The 26,930-nt window shown below is 49.0% G+C and overlaps 1 protein-coding gene and 1 long non-coding RNA gene across 4 annotated transcripts in view; both read left to right on the forward strand.

Annotated features, from left to right (window-relative positions):
- ELP3 (elongator acetyltransferase complex subunit 3) overlaps positions 1 to 26,930 on the forward strand; it is a 91,832-nt gene that overhangs the window by 17,076 nt on the left and 47,826 nt on the right. Inside the window, exons 8-9 of the mRNA XM_051812475.1 lie at positions 18,002 to 18,163; positions 20,313 to 20,439. Coding sequence (XP_051668435.1) covers positions 18,002 to 18,163; positions 20,313 to 20,439 — 289 coding nt within the window. The remainder of the gene's footprint in view (positions 1 to 18,001; positions 18,164 to 20,312; positions 20,440 to 26,930) is intronic.
- On the forward strand, positions 9,220 to 11,118 carry LOC127482316 (uncharacterized). 3 transcript variants are annotated; one of them, XR_007908511.1, is made up of 3 exons: positions 9,220 to 9,261; positions 9,939 to 10,162; positions 10,671 to 11,118. It is a non-coding gene; the product is annotated as an uncharacterized LOC127482316 (long non-coding RNA). The 3 variants fall into 3 exon arrangements; XR_007908510.1 differs by lacking the exon at positions 9,220 to 9,261 and adding an exon at positions 9,592 to 9,811 and having other exon boundaries at positions 9,982 to 10,162; XR_007908509.1 differs by lacking the exon at positions 9,220 to 9,261 and adding an exon at positions 9,596 to 9,685.

Genomic DNA, 26,930 nt, shown 5'->3' on the forward strand with positions numbered 1-26,930 from the left:
TGCCTGATGGGATGAAATCCATGGAGAGGGATCCAGCTCATGCTGGGTCTGTGTCTCTCTGACTAAGCCCAGCTCAGTGGGGGTCTTTGCATCCATGATCTGATCCCACACCAAGAGTCCTGGCTCCGTTGTGGGCTGGGACAGGAGGTGTTTCCTTCTTCATCCCTGACTCCTTGAGCTTGTGCTGGTTCTTGTTGCAGCAAAACTTTATGCAAGATACTCCTGTTTCTCCCAATGTTGGGTTTTGGTCCCATTCTCCTTTCCAGATCACAGAATCGTGGAATAATTAGGTTTGGAAAGGACCTTTAAGATCATCCAGTCCAACCATCAACCAGCACCACCACCGTGTTCACCACTGAGCCATGTCCCCAGGTGCCACATCCACACCTTTTTTGAACATTTCCAAGGATTCTGACTCCACCCCTGCCCTGGGAAGTTCATTCCAATGCCTGACCACCCTTTCCATGTAGGAATTGTTCCCAATATCCAACCTTACCCTCCCTTGGCACAGCTTGAGGCCATCTCCCCTTGTCCTGTCCCTTGTTCCCTGGGAGCAGAGCCCGACCACCCCCGGCTGTCCCATCCTGTCAGGGAGTTGTGGGGCAGGAAAAGGTCCCTCCTGATCCCTCTTTTCTCCAGGCTGAGCCCTCCCATCTCCCTCAGCCACTCCTGCTGCTCCAGCCCCTTCCCCAGCTCCGTTCCCTTCCCTGGACACACTCCAGCCCCTCCATGTCTCTTGTCTGAGGGGCCCAGAGCTGCCCCCAGGGTTCAGGTTGTGCCATTCACAGGAGGTTGTAGCTGTGACAAAGAACATTTGACTTCACCCCATTCCAGGAACCTTCTCCTTGGATGCAACCCACCCTCCCTGGACCTGCCAGGGATGTCTGTGCTTAGGGAGGATCCAGTTTTGAGCTACTAAAATCTGAAATAAATTTCCAAACAGTGAGTCAACCACCACTACAAGTTGGGTGGGATCCCGGAATCCCAGCATGGTTTGGGTTGGAAGGGACCTTAAAGCTCATCCCGTTCCATGGTCAGGGACACCTTCCCCTATCCCAGGTTGCTCTGAGGCCTGGGCAGAGATGAGCAGCTGTTGGCACCTTGGAGCTCTGACAGGCGGCAAATGGAGCTGGGGAACCATCAGTTCCTGGAGCTCCTGCAGGGAACCTGAACGTGTGTTTTTCCGGCTGTGGAGAAAACAAACCCCTGTGATTTTGAGCCCCTTTTTCGGGAGCGATGATGTCGCAGCTTGAGGGGGAGTGTGGATCTGCTGGAAGGCAGGAGGGCTCTGCAGAGGGACCTGCACAGGCTGGATCCATGGGCTCATTCCAACGGGATGAGGTTCCACAAGGCCAAGGGCCGGGTCCTGCCCTTTGGCCACAACAACCCCCGGCAGCTCCAGGCTGGGCCAGAGGGGCTGGAGAGCAGCCAGGCAGGAAGGGAACTGGGAGTTGGGATGACCAGGAAGCTGAATGGGAGCCAGAGTGTGCCCAGGGGGCCAAGAGGGCCGATGGATCCTGGCCTGGATCGGGAAGAGTGTGGCAGCAGGAGCAGGGAAGGGATTGTGCCCCTGTGAGGCCACCCCTGGAGTGCTGTGTCCAGCTCTGGCCCCTCAGCTCAGGAAGGACATGGAGGGGCTGGGGCAGGTGCAGGGAAGAGCAACGAGGCTGGGAAGGGACTGGAGCACAATTCCCATGAGGAGAGGCTGAGGGAGCTGGGAGGGCTGAGCCTGGAGAGGAGGAGGCTCAGGGGAGACCTCATCCCTCTGCACAACTCCCTGCCAGGAGGGGGGAGCCAGGTGGGATCGGGCTCTGCTCCCAGGAACCAGCAGTAGGACAAGAGGGCTCGGCCTCCAGCTGTGCCAGGGGAGGGTTAGGTTGGATATCAGGAAGGAATTCTTTCCATGGAGAGGGATCAGCCCTTGGAATGGGCTGCCCAGGGAGGGGGTGGAGTCACTTCCCTGGAGGTGTTTAAGGACAGACTGGATGTGGCATCAGTGCCATGGGCTGGGAACCACGGCGGGGTTGGATCCAGGGTTGGACTTGCTGATCTCAGAGGTCCTTTCCAACCCAGCTGATTCTCTGATGAGAGCTGAATGCCACGAGCTTTACCGGTGAGGGAGTCACTTTGGCAGGAGAACCAGCTCAGCCAAACCACAGCTTTGCCCTGGCACTTTGGGCTGATGGCTGCTCTTTATTAGCTCTCCTTATAATTTTATTGCTGCAATTCCCTTGTTTCCTCAAAGCAGCCAGTCAGGCTGTTTTCCTTTCCTCGAGTTAAGTGGTTTTATCCGCGAGTCAGACAGGGACGAACCGGATCCTGTTTAATAAGTGCACGAAGGAACTGCAAAGCTGGACACTGTGCAGCGAGACTTTTGAGTTTTCAGAGCTGTTTCCCTCAATATCAGCTAAGGAGTGGTTCTTACTGAGAATATGCGACTTTCCTTAGGCCACAGTGAGCCAATATCGGGCCTGGAACTGTGAAATTGGAGCTCTGTTTTTGCCAAGTCCGCGTCAGTCTCCCCTGGTTTTGTCTCTCTCATCAAGTGGAGCCGGGAAAACTCGAGTTTCAGTTTAGATTTAATAAAAGAGAGGCTGTTGTGCCTTTTCTCTCCCGGTTTTAGGCGTAAGGATTTTTTTTTCCCCCTCCGTGTCTTCAGCTCCATATCGACAATTCCCCGGTAAACTGCCTCTGTAATTATGACCTAATGGTTGATCATATTGATTTGGCAGCAGACAGGGGGAAATTGTTGTTCTTTTCGAGTTTTCCTGAAGTAATTGCACGGCAAAGCCGTGAGGAAATCGAGGGCAGATCTTGGGCATCTCCTCCTGGAAGTTTTATTCCGGTCTTTGTTCCGCTGGGCGATGAGTTGATGCTCTTGGGTGACACGGTTTGTTGTCCCTGGGATGTGTTATCTGCTTCCTTACACTTGGATAAAGAGAGAAGGGGATGGATGGGGAGTAAAACCTGCCCTCTGGGAAGAGCTGAGATCGATTTCCTGGCAGAGGTGGAATTTAACTAAAGGTCAGATAAAATTGTGCTGGAATCCACAGAAGGAACAGCTGAAATGGGGCTAAAAGCTGCTTTTTCTTTTTTTAGGTTTTGTGTTGCTTGGTGAAGCAAAGAGACTCTGTTCAGTGTTAGTCCTGGATTACTGGACAGAAATTCCTCCTTGGATTGCTCTTCTCTGAGGGTGGGGAGGCCCTGGCACTGATTGCCCAGAGAATTTGTGGCTGCCCCTGGATCCCTGGAAGTGTCCAAGGCCAGGTTGGAGCAACCTGGGATAGTGAGAGGTGTCAAGGTTGGAACAGGATGAGCTTTGAGGTCCCTTCCCACCCAAACCAGTCTGGGATTCTGTTATTCCATGGAGCTGGATGGTGCTGCTGGCTGGGATGGCTCCAGGCTGGGGTTCTCAGCAGACTGTCCCTGTGGGGTGTGGCTCCAAGGGGTCAAAGGAAAATACTGAGCTCCAGGGAGAGCTTGGAGCCCCTTCCAGAGCCTAAAGAGGCTCCAGGAGAGCTGGAGAGGGACTGGGGACAAGGGATGGAGGGACAGGACACCGGGAATGGCTTCCCAGTGGCAGAGGGCAGGGAGAGATGGGAGATTGGGAAGGAATTCTTGGCTGTGAGAGTGGTGAGGGTCTGGTCTGGAATTCCCAGAGAAGCTGTGGCTGCCCCTGGATCCCTGAAGTGTCCAAGGCCAGCTTGGACAGGTCTTGGAGCAATGAGAGGTGTCGGGTTAGAACTGGACGATGTTCAAGGTCCCTTCCAATCCAAACCATCCTGGGATTCCATGGTTCTCTGAAATTCCCAAATTGTTACTGGGAAATGCATTTGATTCTTTCTGGAACATCAGAGCTTCAGGTGTCTCCAATTTTCTTTCCTTGTGCTGAGCATCCTTTTTTTTTTTTTTCCCTGGCTTTTCCTCTGCACCACAAACTGACAGATGGTTTTGAAAACAATTCTCCTTGGGGCTGATAACCCTCTCCCATGGGATTTTTCCCCACTTCAGTGTGGGTTTGGGAGGGCTGAAGTAGGGAAAAATCCCATGGGAGAGGGTTTAGGGGCGGACTTTGCAGTGCTGGGGGAATGGTTGGACTTGATGATCTGAGAGGGCTTTTGCCACCCAAGCAAGGTCACAATTCCATGATTTTAAGGAGGAGAGGAGCTGTAGTTTGGCCAGAGCTTCACAGCACCTTCAAACTTCCCTTGTCTGAACCTCTTCTTCCTTCTTTGTCCCTTCATCACGTCCTTCGGGATGACATTCCCGGCTCCTTTCCTTTGGTTGTCATTGTCAAATGCAATTAGTGATAATTAAAGGAGACAGAAAGTCTATAGGAGTGTCCTGGGAGCAAGGGCAGGAGTTTGGGAATGGTTGGTTGAGCATGTGGGGCGACCATCCTGTCCTTCCATCCTCCATCCCTTTGTCTTTGGCTGCACAAGTCCCAAGCTGGAATGACCAGGAAGGTGTGGAATGACCAGGAAGGTGTGGAATGACCAGGAAGGTATGGAATGACCAGGATGGTGTGGAATGACAAGGAAGGTGTGGAATGACCAGGAAGGTTGGAATGACCAGGGAGGTGTGGAATGACCACCTGTATCTTCCACAGAAGCTGAATAATTGTTGGGTTTTTTTACTGCCATTCATATATTAATCCAAAATTTAAAGTGTCTGGCTCGTGGAGAAGGGAATTGTGTGCCTTCCTCATCAACAGGCTGAACCTGGGACATTTTCCAGCCACTTCATGCCCTTTTTTCCTTTGGAAATCTTGGCCAAGCCCGTGTTTTGCTGACGTGTCGTATTTACCAGGATAAGTTTTTTGCTTTCTTTAGCTGCCAAAAACCCCAAAGCACCTCCCTCTTCATGCAGATCGAGGTCCTTGTTCCCATCAAGCTCCTTTCCATCGGATGGAAGATGGATTCCTGTCCTCTGGCTGCTCCCAACGACACATCGTGGTTTTCCCCCGAAGCAAAGTTTGACAAACACGTGGAGCTTTGCCTGGATTTCTGAAAACCACCTTGGCCACGGTGTGGGAATATAATTGAGTTCAGAAATAATGGAAAGATATTAGGAAAAGGAATTAGTGATCAATTAACGCAGCGGAGGGAAGTCGTTGGAGGTGTTCCAGAGGAACCTGTGCTGGAACAGGTTGTTTAGACCTGCAGTCAAGGAGGAAATCAGTATAGATAGAAAACCATGCACATAAGATTTTTCCTTGTTTTCCTGTGGAACAACAGGCTCCAGACTGGCTGATGCCACTCAGGAATCAGATTTTTAAAGTTCCAGTTGATAACTGTGAGGAAAAACACAGGCTGGATGCTCGATATTAGTTAAAAAACCAGCTCAGGGTGAGGAATTCTAATGAAGGGAACGGGGAGCAAAGTGGGAAATGGTGTTGTGCTGCTGCATCCTCTGGCAGTGCCTTCACAGCTGGAATCTGTGCTCAACTCTTCCTTTAAAAATAAAAGGGGAAGGGAGGAGGAAAATGATGCTGGGGATCCAGGGAGAAGATGTTTGAGACATTTATGGATAGAGAGATATACAATAATAGGGATTTATGGAGTCCTGGGCAGATTAAAAAAAAAAAAAGGATAAATGTTGATTTGTGCCACAGGAAGGAGGGGTTATCAGTTGAAGTGGGAATTAAAAACAAAGGAATCGCTTCTGTGCAGTTCCTTGTTGGGTGACCAAACTCATCCATAGGAAAAATATCCAGTGAGAGCTGCCAAGACACCTCCCAGGGAGTCCCTGGAGAGGAAAATCCCACTGCTGTGGTCTAAGGCATCAGCACCAGCCCACGGGGGGGATGGAATATTGGGATAAACAAGACCTTTGGACTTGCCCAGGGCAACGTTCGTGATCCTGGAGCTTTCAGATCCCTTTGTTGCACCTCCAGCTCAGTTTTTATGGGCACTCCAGTTCCAGTCTGAAGGTGATGGATCATGAAATCGTGGAATATCCTGAGCTGGAAGGGACCCACGGATCCAGTTCCACGCTTGGGTCTCCCTGAGCTTCCGTGTGAGGACGTTGAGACCTCGTGTTGCTGCTTCTGTGGTGGGAAAAATGCAAATCCTTTGGTGTCCAAGACTATAATTAGGCTCTGCTCCCTGGGCCAGGTTTAAGAAGGGCAGAGGGAGGAGGAGACAAGCCCTGTTTTGCCCAAATTACCCTTGGTTTAGCTTTTTTTTCCCCCCCCTCTAAACCTTCCATTTTTACGGAGGCAGGTTAAAAAAAGAAGGTTGCAACTCGTTTTTCTTGTTTGAAATATTTCACTCCAGCACGTTTGCTCGTGCTGGTGTTTCCACTTACATCTTGCTGATAATTTGTAGCTGGGGGACAAAAAAAAATAATTCCCTGTGTTGCCTTTGCCTTGAACTTGATGGATGGGAGCTCGGAAAAACGAGCTGGCGCTGTTAGAAGGTCTTGTCAGGGCTTTCTGTTCGGTGGTCCTGGCTTGGTTTGGTTTTTTTTTTAGCCTCCTGAGGACCTGCCTGGATGTGCTCTGGGAGCAGGCAGTGATTATGGCTTTTGGGGATAATTGTGGATCTCAGGCTGGCAGGAATGGCAGGATCCCTCCGGCGACGCTCCGGCCTCCTCGCCCAGAGGTCCTCTGTCAGCACTGGGAGTGACATCAAAATGATTTAAAATGAGATAAAATGAGGTAAAATGAGATAAAAATAAACCCAACCAACCCTCCCACCCTGACCAACGTCATTGCCTCCTTGTCATTTGTGGTGGGTTGACCCCAGCTGGGTGGCAGGTCCCCACTAAAGCCACTCTCTCACTCCCCTCTGCAACTGGACAGAGGAGAGGAAAAAAAGCCAGCACAGGATTCCTGAGTCGGGATAAGAGCTGGGAGAGGTCACTGACTGATCACCTTCATGAGCAAAACTCACTCAGAGTGGGGATAGTACTTAAATTTATTACTGGCAGGATCAGAGCCAAAGAGTGAGAAGTAAAATAATCTTAAAAACACCTTCTCCCCACCCCTCCTTCCTTCCATGTTCTCCCTCCTCCCCCCCAGCGGTGCAGGGGACAGGAATGGGGGTCACAGTCAGTTGTTGTTTCTGTCACTGCTCAGGGAGAGGAGTTGGAGTCCTTCCCCTTCTCTTGTGGGGTCCCTCCCACAGGAGACAATCCTGGATGGACCTCTCCGGTGTGAGCCGATCCCATGGGACACAGTCCTGGATGGAGCTCTCCAGTGTGAGCCCATCCCACGGGCAGCAGCTCTTCCCAGCCTGCTCTCCCATGGGTCACTCCATGGGGTCAGTCCTTCAGGAATGAGCTGTACCGGTGTGGGTCCCCCACAGGGGCCACAAATCCTACCCGGGAAAAACCTGCTCCGTGTGGGCTTCCCTCTCCATGGGCTGCAGGTCTCCGGCAGTTCCTGCTCCATCCTGGGCCTCCCACAGGGTCACGGCCTCCTTCCTGCATCCACCTGATCCAGCAGGGGAGCCTCCATGGGCTGCAGGGGGGTCTCTGCACCCCAAAAGTACCCCCATGGGCACAGGGGGGTCTCTGCACCCCAATAGTCCTCCCTGTGGGCACAGGGGGGTCTCTGCACCCCAAAGGTCCCCCATGGGCTGCTGGGGTGTCTCTGCACCCCGATGTTCCCCCATTGGCTGCAGGGGGGGGTCTCTGCACCCCGATGCTCTCCCATGGGCTTCAGGGGGACAGGCTGCTCCACCATGTTCTTCCCCATGGGCACAGGGGGGGTCTCTGCACCCCAATAGTACCCCCATGGGCACAGGGTGGGTCTGTGCACCCCTGTGACCCTTCATGGGCTGCAGGAGGGTCTCTGCACCCCAGTGCTCCCCCATGGGCACAGGGGGGGTCTCTGTACTCTGATGCTCCCCCATGGGCACAGGGGGGGTCTCTGCACCCCAATGCTCCCCATGGGCACAGGGGGGGTCTCTGCACCCCAATGTTCCCCCATGGGCTGCAGGGGGGTCTCTGCACCCTGATGCTCCCCCATGGGCTGCAGGAGGGTCTCTGCACCCTGATGCTCCCCCATGGGCTGCAGGGGGATCTCTGCACTCTGAAGGTCCCCCATGGGCACAGAGGCACAGCTGCCCCACCCTGTTCTTCCCCATGGGCTGCAGGGCCTCAGCTCCGACACCTGGAGCTCCTCCTGCCCCTCCTTCTGCCCTGCCCTTGGTGTCCACCTTGTCATTCCCGTGTTCTCACTCCGCTCTTCCCTGGCTGGAATTCTTCCTGCACCAGAACCTCCTGTTCTTAAATATGTTTATCCCAGAGGTGTTACTGTCGCTCGGCCTTGGAAGCCCTTCCTGGAGCAGCTGGAATTGCCTCCATGGGACAGGGAAAGCTTCTGGCAGCTTCCAACAGAATCCACCCCCTGCTACCAAAACCCAGCCACAGAAAACCCACTCCGTCATTAACGCCAGGCTGTTAATTAATTAGCCCTTGCAAAACAGCCCTGCCTCGATTAGACCTGAAGTGCCTCCTGACTGTGCCTTTCCTAGGGCAGGGTTTCCAAACCTGGCTCCAACGCGGTAAACAAATTAAGACAAAACCGGCGCGTTTTGGGGTTTCTTCGCCTCGAAAAAAAGACGCTTTTTCCAACGCGGCTCCTGCCGTGGGTTTTTGGAACCCCCGGGTGGCACAGCGGGAGGGAGCGGAATTGCGGGTGTGATTTATCTCCTGGTGGAATTTCACGGGGTGTGTGTGTGGGGGAAATTGTTCTCCCTTATCTTTTAGCAGGCAGAAATACTGTTACTTTGTCAGAACGGGGAAAAACTGTATTTTAGGCAACGAGTGGCTGTGTTTTAACCGACTGTGAGGGGTTTTTTAGGCATTAAATGGCTGTATTTTAACCGACTGTGAGGGGTTTTTTAGGCATTAAATGGCTGTATTTTAACCGACTGTGAGGGGTTTTTTAGGCATTAAATGGCTGTATTTTAACTAATTTTAAGGGGATTTAAGTCAAGAAATGACTGTATTTTGACTAACTGTGAGGTTTTTTTAGTTAAGAAATGGCTGTATTTTGACTAAGGGGTCTTTAGTTAGGAAATGGCTGTGTTTTAACTAATTATGAGTTTTTTAGTCAAGAAATGGCTGTATTTTAACTAATTATGAGGTTTTTTAGTCAAGAAATGGTTGTATTTTAACTAATTGTGAGGGGTTTTTAGTCAAGAAATGGCTGTATTTTAACTAAGGGTTTTTTTAGTCAAGAAATGATTGTATTTTAACTAATTTTAAGGGGTTTTTAGTCAAGAAATGGCTGTATTTTGACTAACTAAGGTTTTTCTAGTCAATAAACACCTGTACTTTAACTAATTGTGAGGGGGTTTTAGTCAAGAAGTGACTGTATTTTAACTAATTATGAGGTTTTTTAGTCAAGAAATGGCTGTATTTTAACTAATTTTGAGTTTTTTTAGTCAAGAAATGCCTGTATTTTAACTAATTATGAGTTTTTTTAGTCAAGAAATGGTTGTATTTTAACTAACTGTAAGGGTTTTTTTAGTCAAGAAATGGCTGTATTTTAACTAATTGTTAAGGGTTGTTAGTCAAGAAATGACTGTATTTTGACTAACTAAGGTTTTTCTGGTCAATAAAAGGCTGTATTTTAACTAATTGTAAGGGGTTTTTAATCAGTAAATGATTGTATTTTAATTAATTGTGAGGGGTTTTTAGTCAAGAAATGGCTGTATTTTGACTAACTAAGGTTTTTCTAGTCCAGAAATGGCTGTATTTTAACTAACTAAGGGGTTTTTTAGTCAAGAAATGATTGTATTTTAACTAATTGTTAAGGGTTGTTAGTCAAGAAATGGCTGTATTTTGACTAACTAAGGTTTTTCTAGTCAATAAAAGGCTGTATTTTAACTAATTGTAAGGGGGTTTTAATCAGTAAATGATTGTATTTTAATTAATTGTGAGGGGTTTTTAGTCAAGAAATGGCTGTATTTCGACTAACTAAGGTTTTTCTGGTCAATAAACGCCTGTACTTTAACTAATTGTGAGGGGGTTTTAGTCAAGAAATGGCTGTATTTTAACTAATTATGAGTTTTTTTAGTCAAGAAATGGCTGTATTTTAACTAATTGTGAGGGGGTTTTAGTCAAGAAATGACTGTATTTTAACTAATTATGAGGTTTTTTTAGTCAAGAAATGGCTGTATTTTAACTAATTGTGAGGGGTTTTTTAGTCAAGAAATGCCTGTATTTTAACAAATTGTTAAGGGTTGTTAGTCAAGAAATGGCTGTATTTTGACTAACTAAGGTTTTTCTAGTCAATAAAAGGCTGTATTTTAACTAATTGTAAGGGGGTTTTAATCAGTAAATGATTGTATTTTAATTAATTGTGAGGGGTTTTTAGTCAAGAAATGGCTGTATTTTGACTAACTAAGGTTTTTCTAGTCAATAAACGCCTGTACTTTAACTAATTGTGAGGGGGTTTTAGTCAAGAAATGGCTGTATTTTGACTAACTAAGTTTTTTCTGGTCAATAAATGGCTCTATTTTAACTAATCTTAAGGGATTTTTCGTCAAGAAATGGCTGTATTTTGACTAACTGAGGTTTTTTTAGTTAAGAAATGGTTGTATTTTAACTAACTGTGAGGGTTTTTTGTCAAGAAATGGCTGTATTTTGACTAATTGTGAAGTTTTTTTAGTTAAGAAATGGTTGTATTTTCACTAACTGTGAGGGGTTTTTAGTCAAGAAATGCCTGTATTTTAGCTAATTGTTAAGGGTTATTAGCCAAGAAATGGCTGTATTTTGTCTAACTAAGGTTTTTCTGGTCAATAAACGGCCGTATTTTAACTAATTGTAAGGGTTTTTTAGTCAAGAAATGGCTGTACTTTAACTAATTTTAAAGGGGGTTTTAGTCAAGAAATGGCTGTATTTTGTCTAACTAAGCGTTTTTTAGGCAAGAAATGGCTGTAATTTAACCGACTGTGAGGTTTTTTTAAGTCAAGAAATGGCTGTATTTTAACTCAGTGAGATTTTCTCAGCGTTTGAAAGCTGAACCTGGGGAAAGCGATGCTGCTAAGAAACCAAACCACTCCATCCTACCCCCGGTGATGGAGAAAGCACCGAAATGTTGCAATAAAAAGGGGGAAGCAGCACAAAGCCAAACGAAGCGGGGTTCGAGCTTTCCGAAACGCCCGCGCTCCGGGCAGTCGTCACCCCCTGGAGCTTTGGGATGAGTAAGAAGCCACCTGCTGTGTTTACTGGCAGGAAATGGTGGATTTATGGGGGAATTATGAATTCCTGCTGGCCGGGTTTGGGAGGGCTGGGCTGTGATAAAGCAGAGCTGAGGAACGAGGAGGTCGCTGGAGTCGCGGGCGAGGACGTGGAGCACGAGGTGTTTGGGTGTTCAATCAGCAGTTTCCTCTTCAGGAAGCAGGAGTGTCACTCTCTGTCTTAATTCCACGAGTCTGGACGTCACTGTCTGTCCCGGACACGAGGAATTGTGTCACCCCCAGGCCTGTGCTGGAGTCAAGGGCACGAGGTGTTTGGGATGCTGGATGTTCCCAGTCTTTGCTGTTCCCGGAGTTAAGACCTCCTGCCCTGGACTCCTTAAAATTCCCACCCAGCCCTCCAACGCTGGTTCCCTCTTTCCACAGAACTCCCAAGCACTTTTTCCAAGGCAAGTTGTCACCCAGCCCTGGTGTGGCAGCAGGAGCAGGGAAGGGATTGTCCCCCTGTGCTGGCACTGCTGGGGCACCTCCAGGGCTGGGGGCAGCTCTGGGACACTCCCAACAAGGGACACATGGAGGGGCTGGAGCATGTCCAGGGAAGGGAATGGAGCTGGGGAAGAAGCTGGAGCAGCAGGAGCAGCTGGGGGGGCTCAGCCTGGAGAAAAGAGGGATCAGGGAGCACCTTTTCCCTCTCCACAAGTCCCTGACAGGAGAGGGGAGCTGGGGGGGGTCCCAATTCCCGGGAAACAAGGGACAGGAGGAGAGGGAGTGGCCTCCAGCTGTGCCAGGGGAGGCTCAGGTGGGATATTGGGAATGATCCCTTCATGGAAAGGGCTGTCCAGCCCTGGCACAGCTGCCCAGGGCAGGGGTGGATTCCCCATCCCTGGAAGGATTTCAGATCCCTGTGGCTGTGGCCCTTGGGGACACAGCTCAGGGGTGGCCTTGGTGGTTGGACTCGATGGTCTTGGAGCTCTTTTCCGACTGAAATGATTCTGGGATTTCTAAGTGTGTTGTTTTGTTTTCCTTGGGGTTTTTTTGGGGTAGGCTGAGGGTGGATGGGCAGCGGTGCCTTCCCCTTCCCAACTGAGCTGTGACCGCTCCCTGTGACCTTTTTGGGGCTGGAGCACCACATTTCATGGAAATCACTGCTGTTGGATAACCCATTGGCAATGATGGGGATCCAGGAATGGGAACATCTTCCTAATTTATTCCCTCTTTGCCTTTGAGGAGGTTTCCTTTGGCTTTTTAATCACAGAATCCCCGAATGGCTTGAGTGGGAAGGACCTTAAAGCTCATCCCGTTCCATGAACCTTCTGCTATCCCAGTTTGCTCCAAACCCTGTCCAACCTGGCCTTGGACACTTCCAGGGATGAAGTAGTGCTGGAATGCCCTGTGGGCAAATTTTTGGGGGGCTCTTGGGTTGGATGAGATGTTCTAGATCCTTCCCTTCTTTCCGTATGGGCGGGAACCCCTAAACCCTTCCTGCCCTTGCTGTTTGCTCCTCTTGGAGCTTCTCCTGCTTCTCGTGCCTCTTCCTGCTCTTTTCCTTGTCCTCTCTCTGTGCTCTGCAAAGCAGAAAAACGCTTTGAAAGGCACGTCTTTAAACCCCCACCTGCTTTATTCTTAGAGCTCCTCTTCCCTCAGCTTGCCGGGACGAGTCATTCGGAGCAGCCTTGGCTTCCTGCCACCCCGATCCCGACTGGGGACTTTGGAAGCTGCTGTAGCGGGGTTGTAAATAATTGAGTCTTTGATCTTCAGGTCTCTGAGCCGACGAGGCTTTTGTCTGGAGAGCAGAGTTTAATGGAGAGCAAGCAGAGGCTTTGGTAAATGAGTTGTTCCGTGCCAGAGCCGGGCTGGCTGTTTTTTTCCTCGGAGCGAGGAAGCGTCAGAGGCCCCGCGTGTCTGGGAGGTGCCTTTTTGATCTTAAAAAAAAGAAAAAACCCAGAAAAAAAAGAGTGTATTCAACAGGCAGGTTCTGATTTGAAGGTCTGTTTAACGTCCCAGCTTTCTCTGCCGGTTCAGTCAAATGTTCTCCAGTGACTAACATTAATTATGTCTCCTTTTCTGCTCCCCGGTTCAGACACTTCTGTAATCACTGGCTCTGCAATATCTGTGTCTGTGCAAGCCAGAGAGGCTTCTCTGCCTCTCTTTTGCCTCGTTTGTGTGGCTGAGCAGCCCTTTCATTTCCATCAAGCACCTCTGAGGTCGCTCTGGTGGTCACATTGTCTCACTGTCACCTCGTGCTGGTCACTTGTCTTGATTCCTGATGGCTCCTCTCGTGATGTGAGGGATAAATAATGGATAACTGTGTCCCAGGGAAGGAGGAAAATGCTCCAAGGTGTTTGTTGGTGCTGGAGAAGATAAAATCCATCTCCTATGGAACCAGGCTCAGAGAGCCAGGGGTGTTCAACCTGGAGAAGAGAATGATCCGGGGAGAGCTTGGAGCACATTCCAGAGCTTAAAGGGGCTCCAGGAGAGCTGGAGAGGGACTGGGGACAAGGGCTGGAGGGACAGGACACAGGGAATGGCTTCCCACTGGCAGAGGGCAGGGAGAGATGGGAGATTGGGAAGGAATTCCTGGCTGGGAGGGTGGGGAGGGGCTGGATTGGATTTCCCAGCGAAGCTGTGGCTGCCTCTGGATCCCTGGAAGTGTCCAAGGCCAGGTTGGATGGGTCTTGGAGCAACCTGGGATATTGGAAGGTGTCCCTGCCCGTGGCAATGGGTGGGATGAGATGGTCTTTAAGTCCCTTCCCACCCAAACCAGTCTGGGATTTCGTGATTATGGATGGAGCTTCCATCTTGGTTCATGTAATTTCTCGAGCTTTTCTCTATTTTCCTCTCTTGGTCTTCAGTCAGAAGTAATTCTGCTTTTCTTGGTCTGCAGTAAAGTTGTTTTAACCTCTCGTGTTTGAGCATCCTGGAAAGGACCTTAAAACTCGTCCTGGTCCATGGGCAGGGACACCTTCCACTATCCCAGGTTGTTCCAAACCCCATCTGACCTGGCCTTGGACACTCCCAGGGATCCAGGAGCAGCCATAACTCCCACTATCCCAGGTCCCTCATCCCGAAGCCACTCCTCTCAGAGCTCGAGGAATTTGCTTTCCAACCTGCCAGCCCACTTGGATAAAGACTATTCCCTCCTCCCATCCTCCTTGGCATGTCATTCCCACGGGATACATGGCCGAATTTGTGTTGTTTTTAAAGATGAAGCTTGGGAAAATCCGTCTTGTCCGTTATCCCGACGAGCTCCCTTAGAGGATTTGGAGGAATGAAGTGTGAGGTGGATAAAACTCTGGATGTTTTTTTAAACAGGGAGATATTTGACATGACAAAAGGGCCCAGGACAACGTGTCCCCCATTCCATTGATTTTCCAAACAGATCCCAGCAGCAAAGGGTTGTCATTGACCCCTAACGGGGTCGGTTGGTTCCGCCGCGGGGCCCGGCGTTCCGTCCTCCTGTTCCAACAGCCCTTCCTCGGGGCTGGAGAGGGGGAACGAGGGATAAATCCGTGTTCCACGTCAGGCTGTGCCTGAAGGGGGAAAACGCAGAGCTTTTCCTGGGGATGGGGGCAGGATTCTATTCTGGGAAGCAGCGAAATATCCAGAAAACGTTCCGGAGCCGAGCGGCGGCGGCGGCGGGAGCCGCGCGTGTGATTCAGCGGCCAAATTACCCCGGAGTGTATAAATAGGGGAAAATTGGATGGGAATAGGCAGATGACATTCCAGCTGGATGCAGGTGCGAGGCTCTTGTGGCTGTTTTTGGTAGCAGAAGGCGACAGAAATTGGAGATGGTGAGAAGAAAAGGTGTGGGAGTGATGTAAGCACGGGAATATGGGAACGTGGAGATGACAGGGTTTGGAACAAGGTGAGCTTTAAGGTCTCTTCCTACCCAAACCGCTCTGGGATTTTCTGGGCTTCTGGGATAAAGGATACGCGGGTTAGAATCCATTTAGAGGGATTTTTGTGGAAGTCAGGGATAGAAAAGGCAGGAAAGGGGAAGAGAGACCCTTCCCTGAGTGCCAAGATTCCCAGGGAACCCCCTTGTTCCCTAAACTCCTTCCCAGGGAGGAGTTGGGCTGGGGATGGATCCAATGTCAGGCTCTGGATCCAGACTGGGAGAGCTGGGGAGGTTCACCTGGAGAAGAGAAGGATCCAGGGAGAGCTTGGAACCTCTTCCAGAGCCTAAAGGGGCTCCAGGAGAGCTGGAGAGGGACTGGGGACAAGGGCTGGAGGGAGAGGACACAGGGAATGGATCCCACTGGCAGAGGGCAGGGAGAGATGGGAGATGGGGAAGGGATTCCTGACTGGGAGGGTGTTGAGGGTCTGGTCTGGAATTCCCAGAGAAGCTGTGGCTGCCCCTGGATCCCTGGAATTGTCCAAAGCCAGGTCAGACTGGTCTTGGAGCAACCTGGGATCGCGGGAGGTGTTGCAGTTGGAACTGGATGATCTTTAAGTCCCTTCCCACCCAAACCATTCCAGGATTCCGTGGTTCAAACACTTCCTGAACCGAAGTGTTCCCCCTAGGAAGGGTAGTTTTCCTTTCCTTTGTCTCTGCTGACTCTTTCCACGGAGATCTTCCCAGTTTGATTAAAATCCCATAAATCCACGCGTGTCCTGATGTAAATCCAATATTTAGGAGATAACCTTTCCTCCCGTATTTCCTGCCCTCTCCAGGTCTCTGAATTTCCTTTGATATCTCCCCTCGACTCGGGCAGGGAAGGAGGTGCTGGTTGGGCACTGGAAAAACGTGGGAACTCGCTGTAAAAGGGGTTTCCTTACAAATTTAGGATTCTATCCCGTTGTGTAACAAATCTTTGTGCTGAGCAATAACCATCAATTCCCCTTTGACGGGCCCTGCTCAGGAACTCCTTCCGGAAAATGGCAGCTTATGGGAACCTGGAGAAGCTTTTCCTTGGTGGCCGTTCCCGACATTCCGGGTTTGGCCTCTGAACTCCTCGAATATCTTCCCTGGGGTGTTTGGTTTTAAAGGAAATGGAGTTTCCCCCTTTTTCAGATCGGAGAAATGAATGTTCAAAGTTTGGAATTGGAGAAAAAGCAGCAGGAAAGTCCATTTTCTCTTCCATTTTTCAGGCAGTGCTGGAGTTGTGTTGCCAGAATCCCCTTCCCTGGAAGGTTTGCTGTCACACAAATCCATCTTTTTTTCTTGGAAGTGTTGCTTTGTCTGCTTGGACTTGGCCTTTATTTTGCTTTTCTAGTTCTTTTTAAGCCACGTCTCTCTTTCCAGCAGAGGACTGCTGGATTTAATTTATAATTTTACCATTAAAAATCCCGTTGGTGCCCTTGGGAGTCGTTGCATTTTAGGGTCTGTTGGCGCCCATTAAATCCAGCATTTTATATCCTGGCCATAAATTTACTTGGGGAGGGGGGGAGGTGTGTGATATTATTATTTTTGTCAGGATTTCCCCCCTGATTAGAGGTGTTAATACGAATATAATATTATTATTACCCCTTTTCTACAAGGGGTAAGTTCTCTGCTGCATTTTTCCCCCCCTCTAAACCAAAGTTTCTCCGGAATTCTTGCAAATCACGTCTTCCAAAGTGGGTGTTTTGGAGCCTGTTAATGAATCACACTTTGGCAGTGTTTGCCCTGACGTGATAAACAATTGTTCTCTTGGCCTGTCAGATTATTGAGCCACAAACTTGGAGACGTTTTACGTGGTTTTTGTTGTTTTCTTCTTTTTAAGATGCTTTTTTTTGTTGTTGTTGTTGACAGCCTGTCCCCCAAACACCTCGGCCTTTGTGTAGACTTTAACAGTCTGAAGTGAGTTAATATTATTTTTTAGTGAGTCTGAGCCCATTTGGGGTTTTTTGCTGGTTTTTTTTAGGGCTTTTTGGTTGGGTTTTTTTGGATTCAGTTCTGCTCCATCACGTCCTAAGGCAGGTAGTGGAGCCTTATTTCACCTCAGAAGTTTCCGGCCATCCAGAGCTGCAAACGGGATGATGAATCTTTAGAGGCACCTAATAAAGAGCTGAACTTAGTCATCCTTGTGATTTTGGTGTGCAATATCCTGTCGGGGATGGGCAGAACAGCCCTCTCTCACTCAAGGTGTCCTCTTTTCAGCAACATTTAATATTCATTCCCAGATCATCATTTGAGACCATTAACGAGACTGATATTCCTCTCGGACTGGGGCTGTTAATCCTGGCTTGGGACTTATCCAGATTACCTCTGCAGCTTCCAAAGGAGAAGTTCCCTTTTCCTGCTGGAAATCTTCCCTCCTCTGCTGCAGTCCTGTTACACAACCACCTTCTCCTGCAGGAAAGGTGGAATTCCGGTGTGGAATCCTTCCTGGAGCTTACGTGGATCGGTGGTTTCCTTTGGTTCAAAGGCTGCTTTGGGTTCCTTTTTCCCTTTATTTTACTCTCTCCCAGGTCACCCACTCACCATTTGTCATCAGGAGGGGAGGTTTTGTCCTACCTGGAGTAATTAGTCTTTGTTAGAGCTCTGGTGATAAATAGCAGAGGAGGAGGAAAAAGGGAAACGATGAGTTTTGTTTCGGCGTCAGACTCTTCCAGTGAAGTTGGGAATGCGCCAGTCGCTCCCAAAGGGAAGGGATTTGTGGGATTTTTCATGGCAAACCTTGTCCATCTTGTGTCCATCCTCCAGGCTGCCACAGTCCAGTTCTTTGTCACACAAAGCAACCCCCCCAGACTTGTATTAATGTGTTTGTGAATCACTTCACCCAGATGTTACCGTGAGGGCAAAGGCAATTCTAACCTGGGAATGACGTAGAAACTCTCCACTGGGAGAGGCTGGAAACCCTTCTGAAGTTCCCTGTGAAAGCTTCATGGTTTGAAGAGAGGATTGGTTTGGATTTCTCCAGGTATTCTGAGCGCAGCCTGACCAAGTGTGTGGGGATAACGATCGAGACGAGGCCGGATTACTGCCTGAAGAGGCACCTCAGCGACATGTTGTCCTACGGCTGCACGAGGCTGGAGATCGGGGTGCAGAGCGTCTACGAGGACGTGGCCCGGGACACCAACAGGTGAGGGGAAGAGGGACGTGGAATCCTGGAATGGTTTGGGTGGGAAGGGACCCTCAAGCTTGTCCGGTTCCAACCCCGACACCTCCCGCGATCCCAAGTTGCTCCAAGACCCGTCCCACCCGGCCTTGGACACTCCCAGGGATCCAGGGGCAGCCACAACTGCTCTGAGAATTCCAGACCAGACCCTCAACACCCTCCCAGACAAGAATTCCTTCCCAGTATCCCACCCAAATCTCCCCTTTCCCACTGGGATCCATTCCCTGTGTCCTGTTCCTCCAGCCCTTGTCCCAAGTCCCTCTCCAGTTCTCCTGGAGCCCCTTCAGGCTCTGGAAGAGACTCCAAGCTCTCCCTGGATCCTTCCCTTCTCCAGGCTGGACATTCTCAGCTCTCTCAGCCTGGATCCAGAGCCTGCCATTGGATCCATCCTCAGCCCAACTCCTCTCTGGGAAGGAGTTCTGGGAACAAGGGGGTTCCCTGGGAATGTCGGGACTCAGGGAAAGGTCCCCTTCCCCTTTCCATTTTTCAAAGCCTCCTGCAGAAGGGCTTTGCTGCAGATGCTCCCTCCAACTTTTCAGAGCAGTGAATAGAAACACACTTGGAGAATAATAAAAAAAAAAGGGTGATTCGAGTTCCTCTTCCTTTTGAAACGACCTCATTTTGCTTCTGCTCCGCTTTGTGCGTGGGAGCGACGTGTTGTGGTGGTTTTTTTTTTTGGGGGGGGCTTTCAACTTTTTAATATTTTGCTCGTAGCAAAATGTCAGATTACAACCAATTAGGCAAACTGTTGGGGAAATTACTTTCTATTCTGTTCCAGCAGTCATTAGCGAGGTGGTGTGGGGTTTTTTGTGTTGTTTTTTGGTTGTTTTTTGAGTGCTTTCGGCGGCTGCGAGGCAGAAAAAATATTCGAGAGCTGATCTTAGGCATCAAATAATCGAGTTATTGATGCAGCTCGAATTCCACTCCTAATAAGAAAATAATTTTTATTTATGAAGCGAGTCTCCATTTCCTCCCCTCGGGCTTCTCAAGGGCCTGAGTAATATTGTCCTTGAACAGCCTTGGAAAAACACGGTGACACTTGTTAAAAAAACCCAAAAAAACCCAACTAAAAAAAATCATAAATAAAACTGTAGGGAAAAAAAAGCTGCAATGAGGGAATGAGTGGAGGTGGAACCTTCTGGAAGAGAGGAAGGAATTGAGCCTTAAAACCGGGGAAGCAGCTGCTGGTTTGGTTAAAATGAAGGCTGGGTGCCCGTTCTGGGTCAGAATTAAGTGTAAATGAACAGATTTAGGTCTGAGGTGCCCAGATGGGGGTAATTTTTCACCCCAAAGGACTGTGGAGGAGGAGAATTCCACCCCTGGAGCGGGGAATTCCAGAAGGTGGGGTGAGAGTGTGATGGGGAGCAAGGTCAGGGGTTGCTGAGGGGGTCGAAATGTCCGGAGATATCCCGAAATCTCAGCCAGGGGTGGGAAGAACCAAAGCCAGGACTTGGTGGGAAGACTGGTTGCTGTGATGGGAATTCCCCCCTGGCTGTGTGTGGAGGCTCTGGAGCTGTGGAGGTGGAAGGAGCTAGGAATTTGCTCAAGGATAATGAACCTTTGTTCCTGCCATGGTTTGGGATCCGGGTCTCTCCAAGCTCCGGAATCTGAGCTTGGTTTGATGTCAGAACGTGGAATCCTTCAGGAATCCCAGTCCAACCCGCATTTTGGAGCTGAGAAAGTTGGTGTTTCTCTAACCAGGAGCGTGTTTCGGGATGATTTTCCAGCTGCCTGGTTTTCCTGACCCCCCCATCCTTCTCCTTTCCTGTTGTTTTTGTCTTTGGTTGTTCCTCATCCCGATTATCCGCAGCCGCCGCCGCACCGCGTCCTCCTTGTGCTGTGGCACCAACTGGTGTCTTTGGCTTTCCCAATTGGATTTCAGCAGCTCTCTCAAGCTTCTCCAGCTGGGATTTGAGCAGTTGGAGCCTTGGAGTGGCTCAGCAGCAGCAAACTTTTAATACTTTAATAAAAACACCTTTTTTCCCCTTATAGAAGTTGACTCCAACCACGTTCCAGACTCAACCCGCTCTCGCTTCCCGGAGTTAAATCTCAATTAAACATCTCCAGTGTGGCTCTTCCTGCCTGATTCTGGATCTCTTCCCTCTCTTCCCAGAGGCCACACGGTGAAGGCTGTGTGTGAATCCTTCCACCTGGCCAAGGATGCTGGATTTAAGGTGGTGGCCCACATGATGCCTGACCTCCCAAACATGGGCCTGGAGAGGGACATGGACCAGTTCGTTGTGAGTATTCCTTAAAATACCCGGGAATTTCTCGTGTTTTCCAGCTTTTTCATCCAACTCTTCCCCTTCTTACCTCAGCCATCAGTTCTGATCCAGCCCAGGCTTGTTTTTCTTAAGGACAAAATAATTGAAAAATCAATTTTTTATTTTTTTTTTTGGAAAGGTGGAGGGTGAGAAAAGATTTGTTGAGCTACTTCATCCAGAAAATTATATCCCTGCCTCATGAAAGCCTGAGTCACCAGGGTCCCTGTGGAATATTGCTCTTCCCATATTAACTGGGGCTCTTGCTTTTTTTTTTTCCCAAGTTTTCTTCCTGGGATTTAGAGCAGTGCACAATTGCAAGTTGAAAGAAGGCAATTAATTGCAAAATGAAGTGTACAGGTGTGTCATGAAGCATCTCTGTTCTTGGTTCGGTATCTCTGTCAATGGTGTAGAAGAAAACAGAAAATGATTCCTGGAGATATGGAAATGAGGAATAAAAGTATAAACAGTGCAGGGAATTAACCACTCTAGGTGGTAGTTTGGTAGATTTTCATTATTTGTTGTATTTTTTTTAAGGCAAAATCAGTTGTGTTTTTAAAATAATGCAGGAACTGGGACGTTTCCTAAGGAGTTTTGTGCAGAATTCCTGAGCACAGTGCCTTAGTGCTTAACAAATATTTTATTTGTGTGACAGAATAAGGGACTGGGGCAGAGGGATGTGCACAAACCCAGAGGTGCAGCCAGAACTCAAAATTCCCTCTCTGGGCTCTCCTCCTGGGTTGTTTTCCTACCACGCTGTAGGGAAGTAGAGTGTGGACACGACGTAGGATTTTCCAGGAATTACTTGTGGTGCAGAACCTGAGTCCCTCCCCGATATCTCCTGAAGTTCCAGCTGCTTTTACGTGGGTTTTATGTGTTTTTATGGGCCTGTCACGAGCCAAGGGGAGACAATTTGTGGTGTTAAATGAACAATAATGACAAAAAGATTTAAAGAGCCAGCAAGGAGGAGCCTGGTGATCCGAGGTGTTTACAAGATGTCAGAGTGGAGAGGGAGGGATTATTTAGGGCAGGATTGCAAGCTCCTGTAGGAAGTATTTAGTGCTTGTTGTTCTTTGCTGCTTATTCATGATGGGTGGTTAAGGATTTCCCACCGTGGGATCTGGAATTGCTCCCGTTTCGCTGCAGATTTGGGAACAGGTTTGGGAGGTTTAAGTTCAAGTGATGGCATCACTGAAGGTTGTTGTGTCCCTTTGTAAAGGGCAGCTTTTTGCAGGAATTGAAGAGGCAGGGGGGCAAAGTTTGCAGGAAGGAGGCTGGAATTGGGAGAGGGGGAATGAAAAGGAAGCCGAGCATGGAAAAGCAGGAGAAGGAGAAAACAGAGCAGAGAAGGGCAAGGGGTTTGTGCTGTTTCTGCCCCAGGGAAGTCCCTTGGCTTTAGGAGCTGGGAAAACTCCTTGTGAAAAGAGTTTTGTGGAATGAGGTGGGTTTTAAGGTCCCTCCCAACCCAAACCATCCTGGTGAAAACCAGTGTGGATGGTGGGACTCTGGACGTGGCAGGAAGGAATCCACGTGGGATGGGAAAGGATGGGAAGAGAGGGAGTAGGTGAGAACAAGGCCTGGAGAGAATTAAAATATTTATAAATTTATGAGAGGAAGGGTTAAGATAAGATGGGAATTTTTTTGCTGGAGGGCCAGAGTTGGCAAAAAGCAGGTGGTTGGAGGGTCAGGGAAGAGAAATGGGGAGCAGGGGAAGGAGAAATCCAGGTGGGAGTTGAGGAGGGGAGTTCAGGAGGGTGGAGGGTGATGGGGGTGAAGACCAACTCTTTGGGAATTTAAAGCAGGACTGAGGGATCAAATGAAGGTTTGGTGCCAGTGAAGCTCCAGAGGAGGAGCTGGAGGATGAGGAATCCACGTGGAGGATGAAGCCCTCAAGTGATGAGAGGAGGAAAAGTGGGAGCTGGGGAGGGAAACTGGGAGACTTCTTTTTACCCCCTCCTTTGCTTTCTCATCCTTTTTTAAATATGTTATAATTTAATTTCCAAGCATCCTTTGTCCTAAGGGGTTAAACCAACTCCTTTCTTTTATTAATCTTTTTTTTTTTCTGGTGCACGTAGCAGAGGTGTTCAGCAGGCTAATTCCTTCATTCCCAGGGATCCAGCTGATAGTAGATTCTCTCCTTCCTGCCTTAAAATTTTATATCATCCTTTTGGGTTATTAGAACAACTTATTTCTGTGTTGTGCTGCATAAATATTAGTCCAGGCTGGTAAATATTTAGACACTTCTACTGCATAAAACTAATGGGGCAGTGAAGAGAGGAACCCAGTGGAGGCACAAAGCTGCTCCTTGTGCAGAGTTCTCCTAAAATGTGGCATCTTCTCACAGTCATGGAATGGTTTGGGTGGGAAGGGCCCTTAAAGCTCATCCAGTTCCAACCCTGACACCTTCCACCATCCCAGGTTGCTTCAAGGCAATCCAGCCCAGCCTTGGACACTCCCAGGGATCCAGGGGCAGCCACAGCTTCTCTGGGAATTCCAGCCCAGCCCCTCCCCACCCTCCCAGCCAAGAATTCCTTCCCAATATCCAACCTGAACCTACTCTGTTTCAGCTGAAAGCCATCAGGGGGTGGTGGTGGAACCCACAGTGATCTGAGATCCCAAATTAGTGGGGAAGATGCTGTGGGAGCATCAACCCCTTTCTGTTCCTGATGCACTGAGGGGAGGGAGGTGGAAGCAAGGGAAGAGCAGGAATCTGGTGTTAGGGAATCCTGGAGCCCCACAATGGGTTGGGTGGGAAGGGACCTCAAAGCTCATCCCATTCCAACCTCGACACCTTCCACCATCCCAGGTTGCTCCAAGGGAATCCAAGCTGGCCTTGGACACTCCCAGAGATCCAGGGGCAGCCACAGCTGCTCTGAGAATTCCAGACCAGCCCCTCCCCACCCTCCCAGCCAGGAATCCCTTCCCAATATCCCACCTCTCCCTGCCCTCTGGCACTGGGAATCCATTCCCTGTGTCCTGTCCCTTCATCCCTTGTCCCAAGTCCCTCTTCAGCTCTCCTGGAGCCCCTTTAGGCTCTGGAAGAGGCTCCAAGCTCTCCCTTCTCCAGTCTGGCCATTCTCAGCTCTCCCAGCCTGGATCCAGAGCCTGCCATTGGATCCATCCCCAGCCCAACTCCTCTCTGGGAAGGAGTTCAGGGAACAAGGGGGTTCCCTGGGAATCTCAGGACTCAGGGAAAGGTCCCCTTCCCCTTTCCTGCCTTTTCCATCCCTGACTTCCACAAAAATCCCTCTAAATGGATTCTAACCTGAGTGTCCTTTATCCTGGAATTCCAGACTGGTTTGAGTGGGAAGGGACCTTAAAGATCATTCTGTTCCATGAGCAGGGACACCTCCCACTATCCCAGGTTGCTCCAACCTGGACTTGAACACTTCCAGGGATCCAGGGGCAACCACATCTTCTCTGGGAATTCTATTCCACCCTCCCAGGGAAGAATCCCTTCCCAATCTCCCATCTCTCCCTGCCCTCTGGCAGTGGGAAGCCATTCCCTGTGTCTTGTCCCTCCAGCCCTTGTCCCAAGTCCCTCTCCAGCTCTCCTGGAGCCCCTTTAGGCTCTGGAATGTTCTCCAAGCTCTCCCTGGATCCTTCTCTTCTCCAGGTGAACACCCCCAGCTCTCCCAGCCTGTCTGAAAATACCCTTGACTTTTTGGGACGAAAGACACCTTTGGCTTATCAGGAATCTTTACAGATGTTTGATTTTTTTAGTTTTAAATACGTCAGGGAAAAAAAAATCCCTTTATTTGTCATGCCAGTCTCCTTCCCAGCCACCTGCTTTTCAGACCAGGGACAAAAGGAACCAAGTTGACTTTAGGAGGAGCTTTAAGCACCTTTGCCTTCATCACCAGTTGATATATGAATTCCAGAGGCTTCTCCTGGGAAGGCAATAACTTGCTGATTGTGCTGACCGGGGACTAAAAATCCTGGGTGCTTCTTCAACTTGAACAGGTAATTACAGTTCCAGGAGCAACGTTGCCTCTGTCCCTTCTGACCTATTGATTTCCAAGTGTCTCCTGCTCCTTCCATCCAGCAGCAAAGGTGCCCAGCACTTCTTCTTCTTCTGCAAACACGTCAGAGCTCTGGGTGTGGGGTCAGCAACTGCTCTTCTGGTGATTTTATTAGTAATTCTTCCAAAGATTATTTTATTGATAGGAGTGTGTTGCCTGTATCTTTTGTTATAGGTGTTTATTATTATTATTTTGGTAGTGAATTCCATCCCTGGAAGTGTCCAAGGCCAGGTTGGACAGGGCTTGGAGCAACCTGGGATGGTGGAAGGTGTCCCTGCACGTGGCAGGGGGTGGAACAAGATGGGCTTTAAGGTCCCCTCCAACCCAAATAATTCTGTAATTCTCTGATTCCATGGTTTTTTTACAGTAATCTGGGATAGTGGAGCAACCTGGGATGGTGGAAGGTGTCCCTGCCCATGGCAGGGGGTGGAATTGGGATGAGCTTTAAGGTCCCTTCCAACCCAAATAATTCTGGGATTCTGTGATTCCATGATTTTTCTACAGCAAGTGGCACGTGAGTGGCTTTTCCCTGCCTCCATCATGAAGATTATTCCAGTTGTGTATACAATTATTCCAGTTATATATACAATTATCCCCCTTATTACACAATTACTCCAGTTATATTTTGGATTATTATAGAGTGGATGTTCTGTCCCTGTGTCCCAGTTCTGCTGTGCTTTTCCCCCCCTCCCACATTCCCCCCATCCTACCTGTCCTCCCCACTTCTTATTGATTCTTTTTATAGCCTCAGAGGATTTCCTTTCCACTTCAGGTCTTTCCACCCCGTCCCACATATGGGAAAACGCTGCGGGGAAGGGAACACGCTCTGCTTCCTCCCTCCTCCCTCCCGGTCGTGCCAGGTAGTGTAAATGTTACACACACACAAAAACCATCAGACCCACTCCCAGGGCCTCCCTTAGCAGGTGGCCGGGGAAAATAATTAGAATAATAGCTGGAATAAATCAAGGGCTCAGCGGGAATAATGGAATTGCCGCCAGAGCAGACACCTCATCCCGCGGAACGCCGTAAACGCTCGGCTCCGCCGCTGCACCGGGAGAGACATGAGGTGGCTCTGGGGGTAAATGGTTGGGAGGATTCATGAATCACCCTCACCGCCGGGGCTGCCAAGCAGAACTTTTTGGATTGAAGCGGGAACTTTGGGAAGGCTGGAGAATTCCCGCGGCGCCGTTAGTGATGCCGCGTTCCGTTTCCGCGGAGCCGCTCGGCGGCAACGGGAGAACCAACAGCTGCTCTGGAATAACTCTTCCTAGTGCTAATGTCCCTGATATTCCTAATGCTCCTAATATTCCTCTTTATTCGAGGATAAACATTCCCAAGTGACATATTTATTAATGGACACGATGTTGCTGTGTTGGCCCTCGGTTTTGTTTTCAGGGCTTTTTCCTGAGCCCGGTTTGCTGTCGCTCTTCCTCTCGGTCCTCTGGCAGGGATGGCCCCAAGCCCATCTCAAAACAGCTTTTAAGACCCCTCATAGGTTAAATTAATCTAGGAAGCATTAAAAAAAAAAAAAAGGAAATGAACCAGAAGATTAGGAATTTGGAGTGTGGGAAGTGTCAGGGGCCGGCAGAACCCGAAGGCACACGGGAGCTGGTGGATGTTCCCCAGAAGCATCAGATGGGCCTTCAGGTGTTGAGAAACTCTTTTAATCCTTGAGGAAATCCATGAGGGGATCCTATGGCCTCACTGTGTCCATCTGAAGCCTCCCATGAATGTAATTCCAAGGATAAAAACACAGGCAGGGCCGTGGAATGGCACTGGAGACAAATCTCGGAGCCGAGGAGATTTTCAGTCCCGTTTCAGCAGAGCCTTTCTTTGTGTTCTTTAAATAAAATGCAATCACTGAATGATTTAGTCTGAAAATTCCTCTTCTTAGTCATGTGTCAAGCTGTTTGGTTTTTTATCTGAAGGAGTTGCTAAATAAGCAATTTCCCAGAAAAGGACTAATTTTAGTGCAATGCCTGATGCATCCGTGCTCCGAGTGTGATTCCACTCCAGCAGTGGGTGAGATGAGTGTCCTTTCTTTTTTCTTCCCAGTGGATCTGACGTTGTTTCCGAACTTCCAACAGTTTCAGCTGCAAACAAGGCCTCAGTTTTCCTGAGGGCTCCTGAGGTTTGTTTTTTTTTTTTTTTAAACGAGGAGATGAAAATCGTCATGAAACTAAAATATTACTCCTCGATCCTGGGCTTTTAATAACTGTAATAAAAGACAGTTAAGCTGCTGATCTGCATTGATTTTTTTCCTCCCTTTGGGAAGACAGCTCTGAAATGTTTAGCAGGGGTAAATGATTTTCCTTTCAATAACTGCTAAAGATCTCATTGAAAAGCTGTGATTTGCAGGTAGCCAGTTTTCTCCCTCTGAAAATGTGCCTTTTTTGGTTTTTTTTTGTTCATTGAAGGAACAGATTAGATGGTATTTAATGCTAGTTC

Source organism: Manacus candei, unplaced genomic scaffold (genome assembly GCF_025592945.1).
Source record: "Manacus candei isolate 608988 ecotype Guabito, Panama unplaced genomic scaffold, ASM2559294v1 h1tg000007l, whole genome shotgun sequence".
Classification (NCBI taxonomy): Eukaryota; Metazoa; Chordata; class Aves; order Passeriformes; family Pipridae; genus Manacus; species Manacus candei.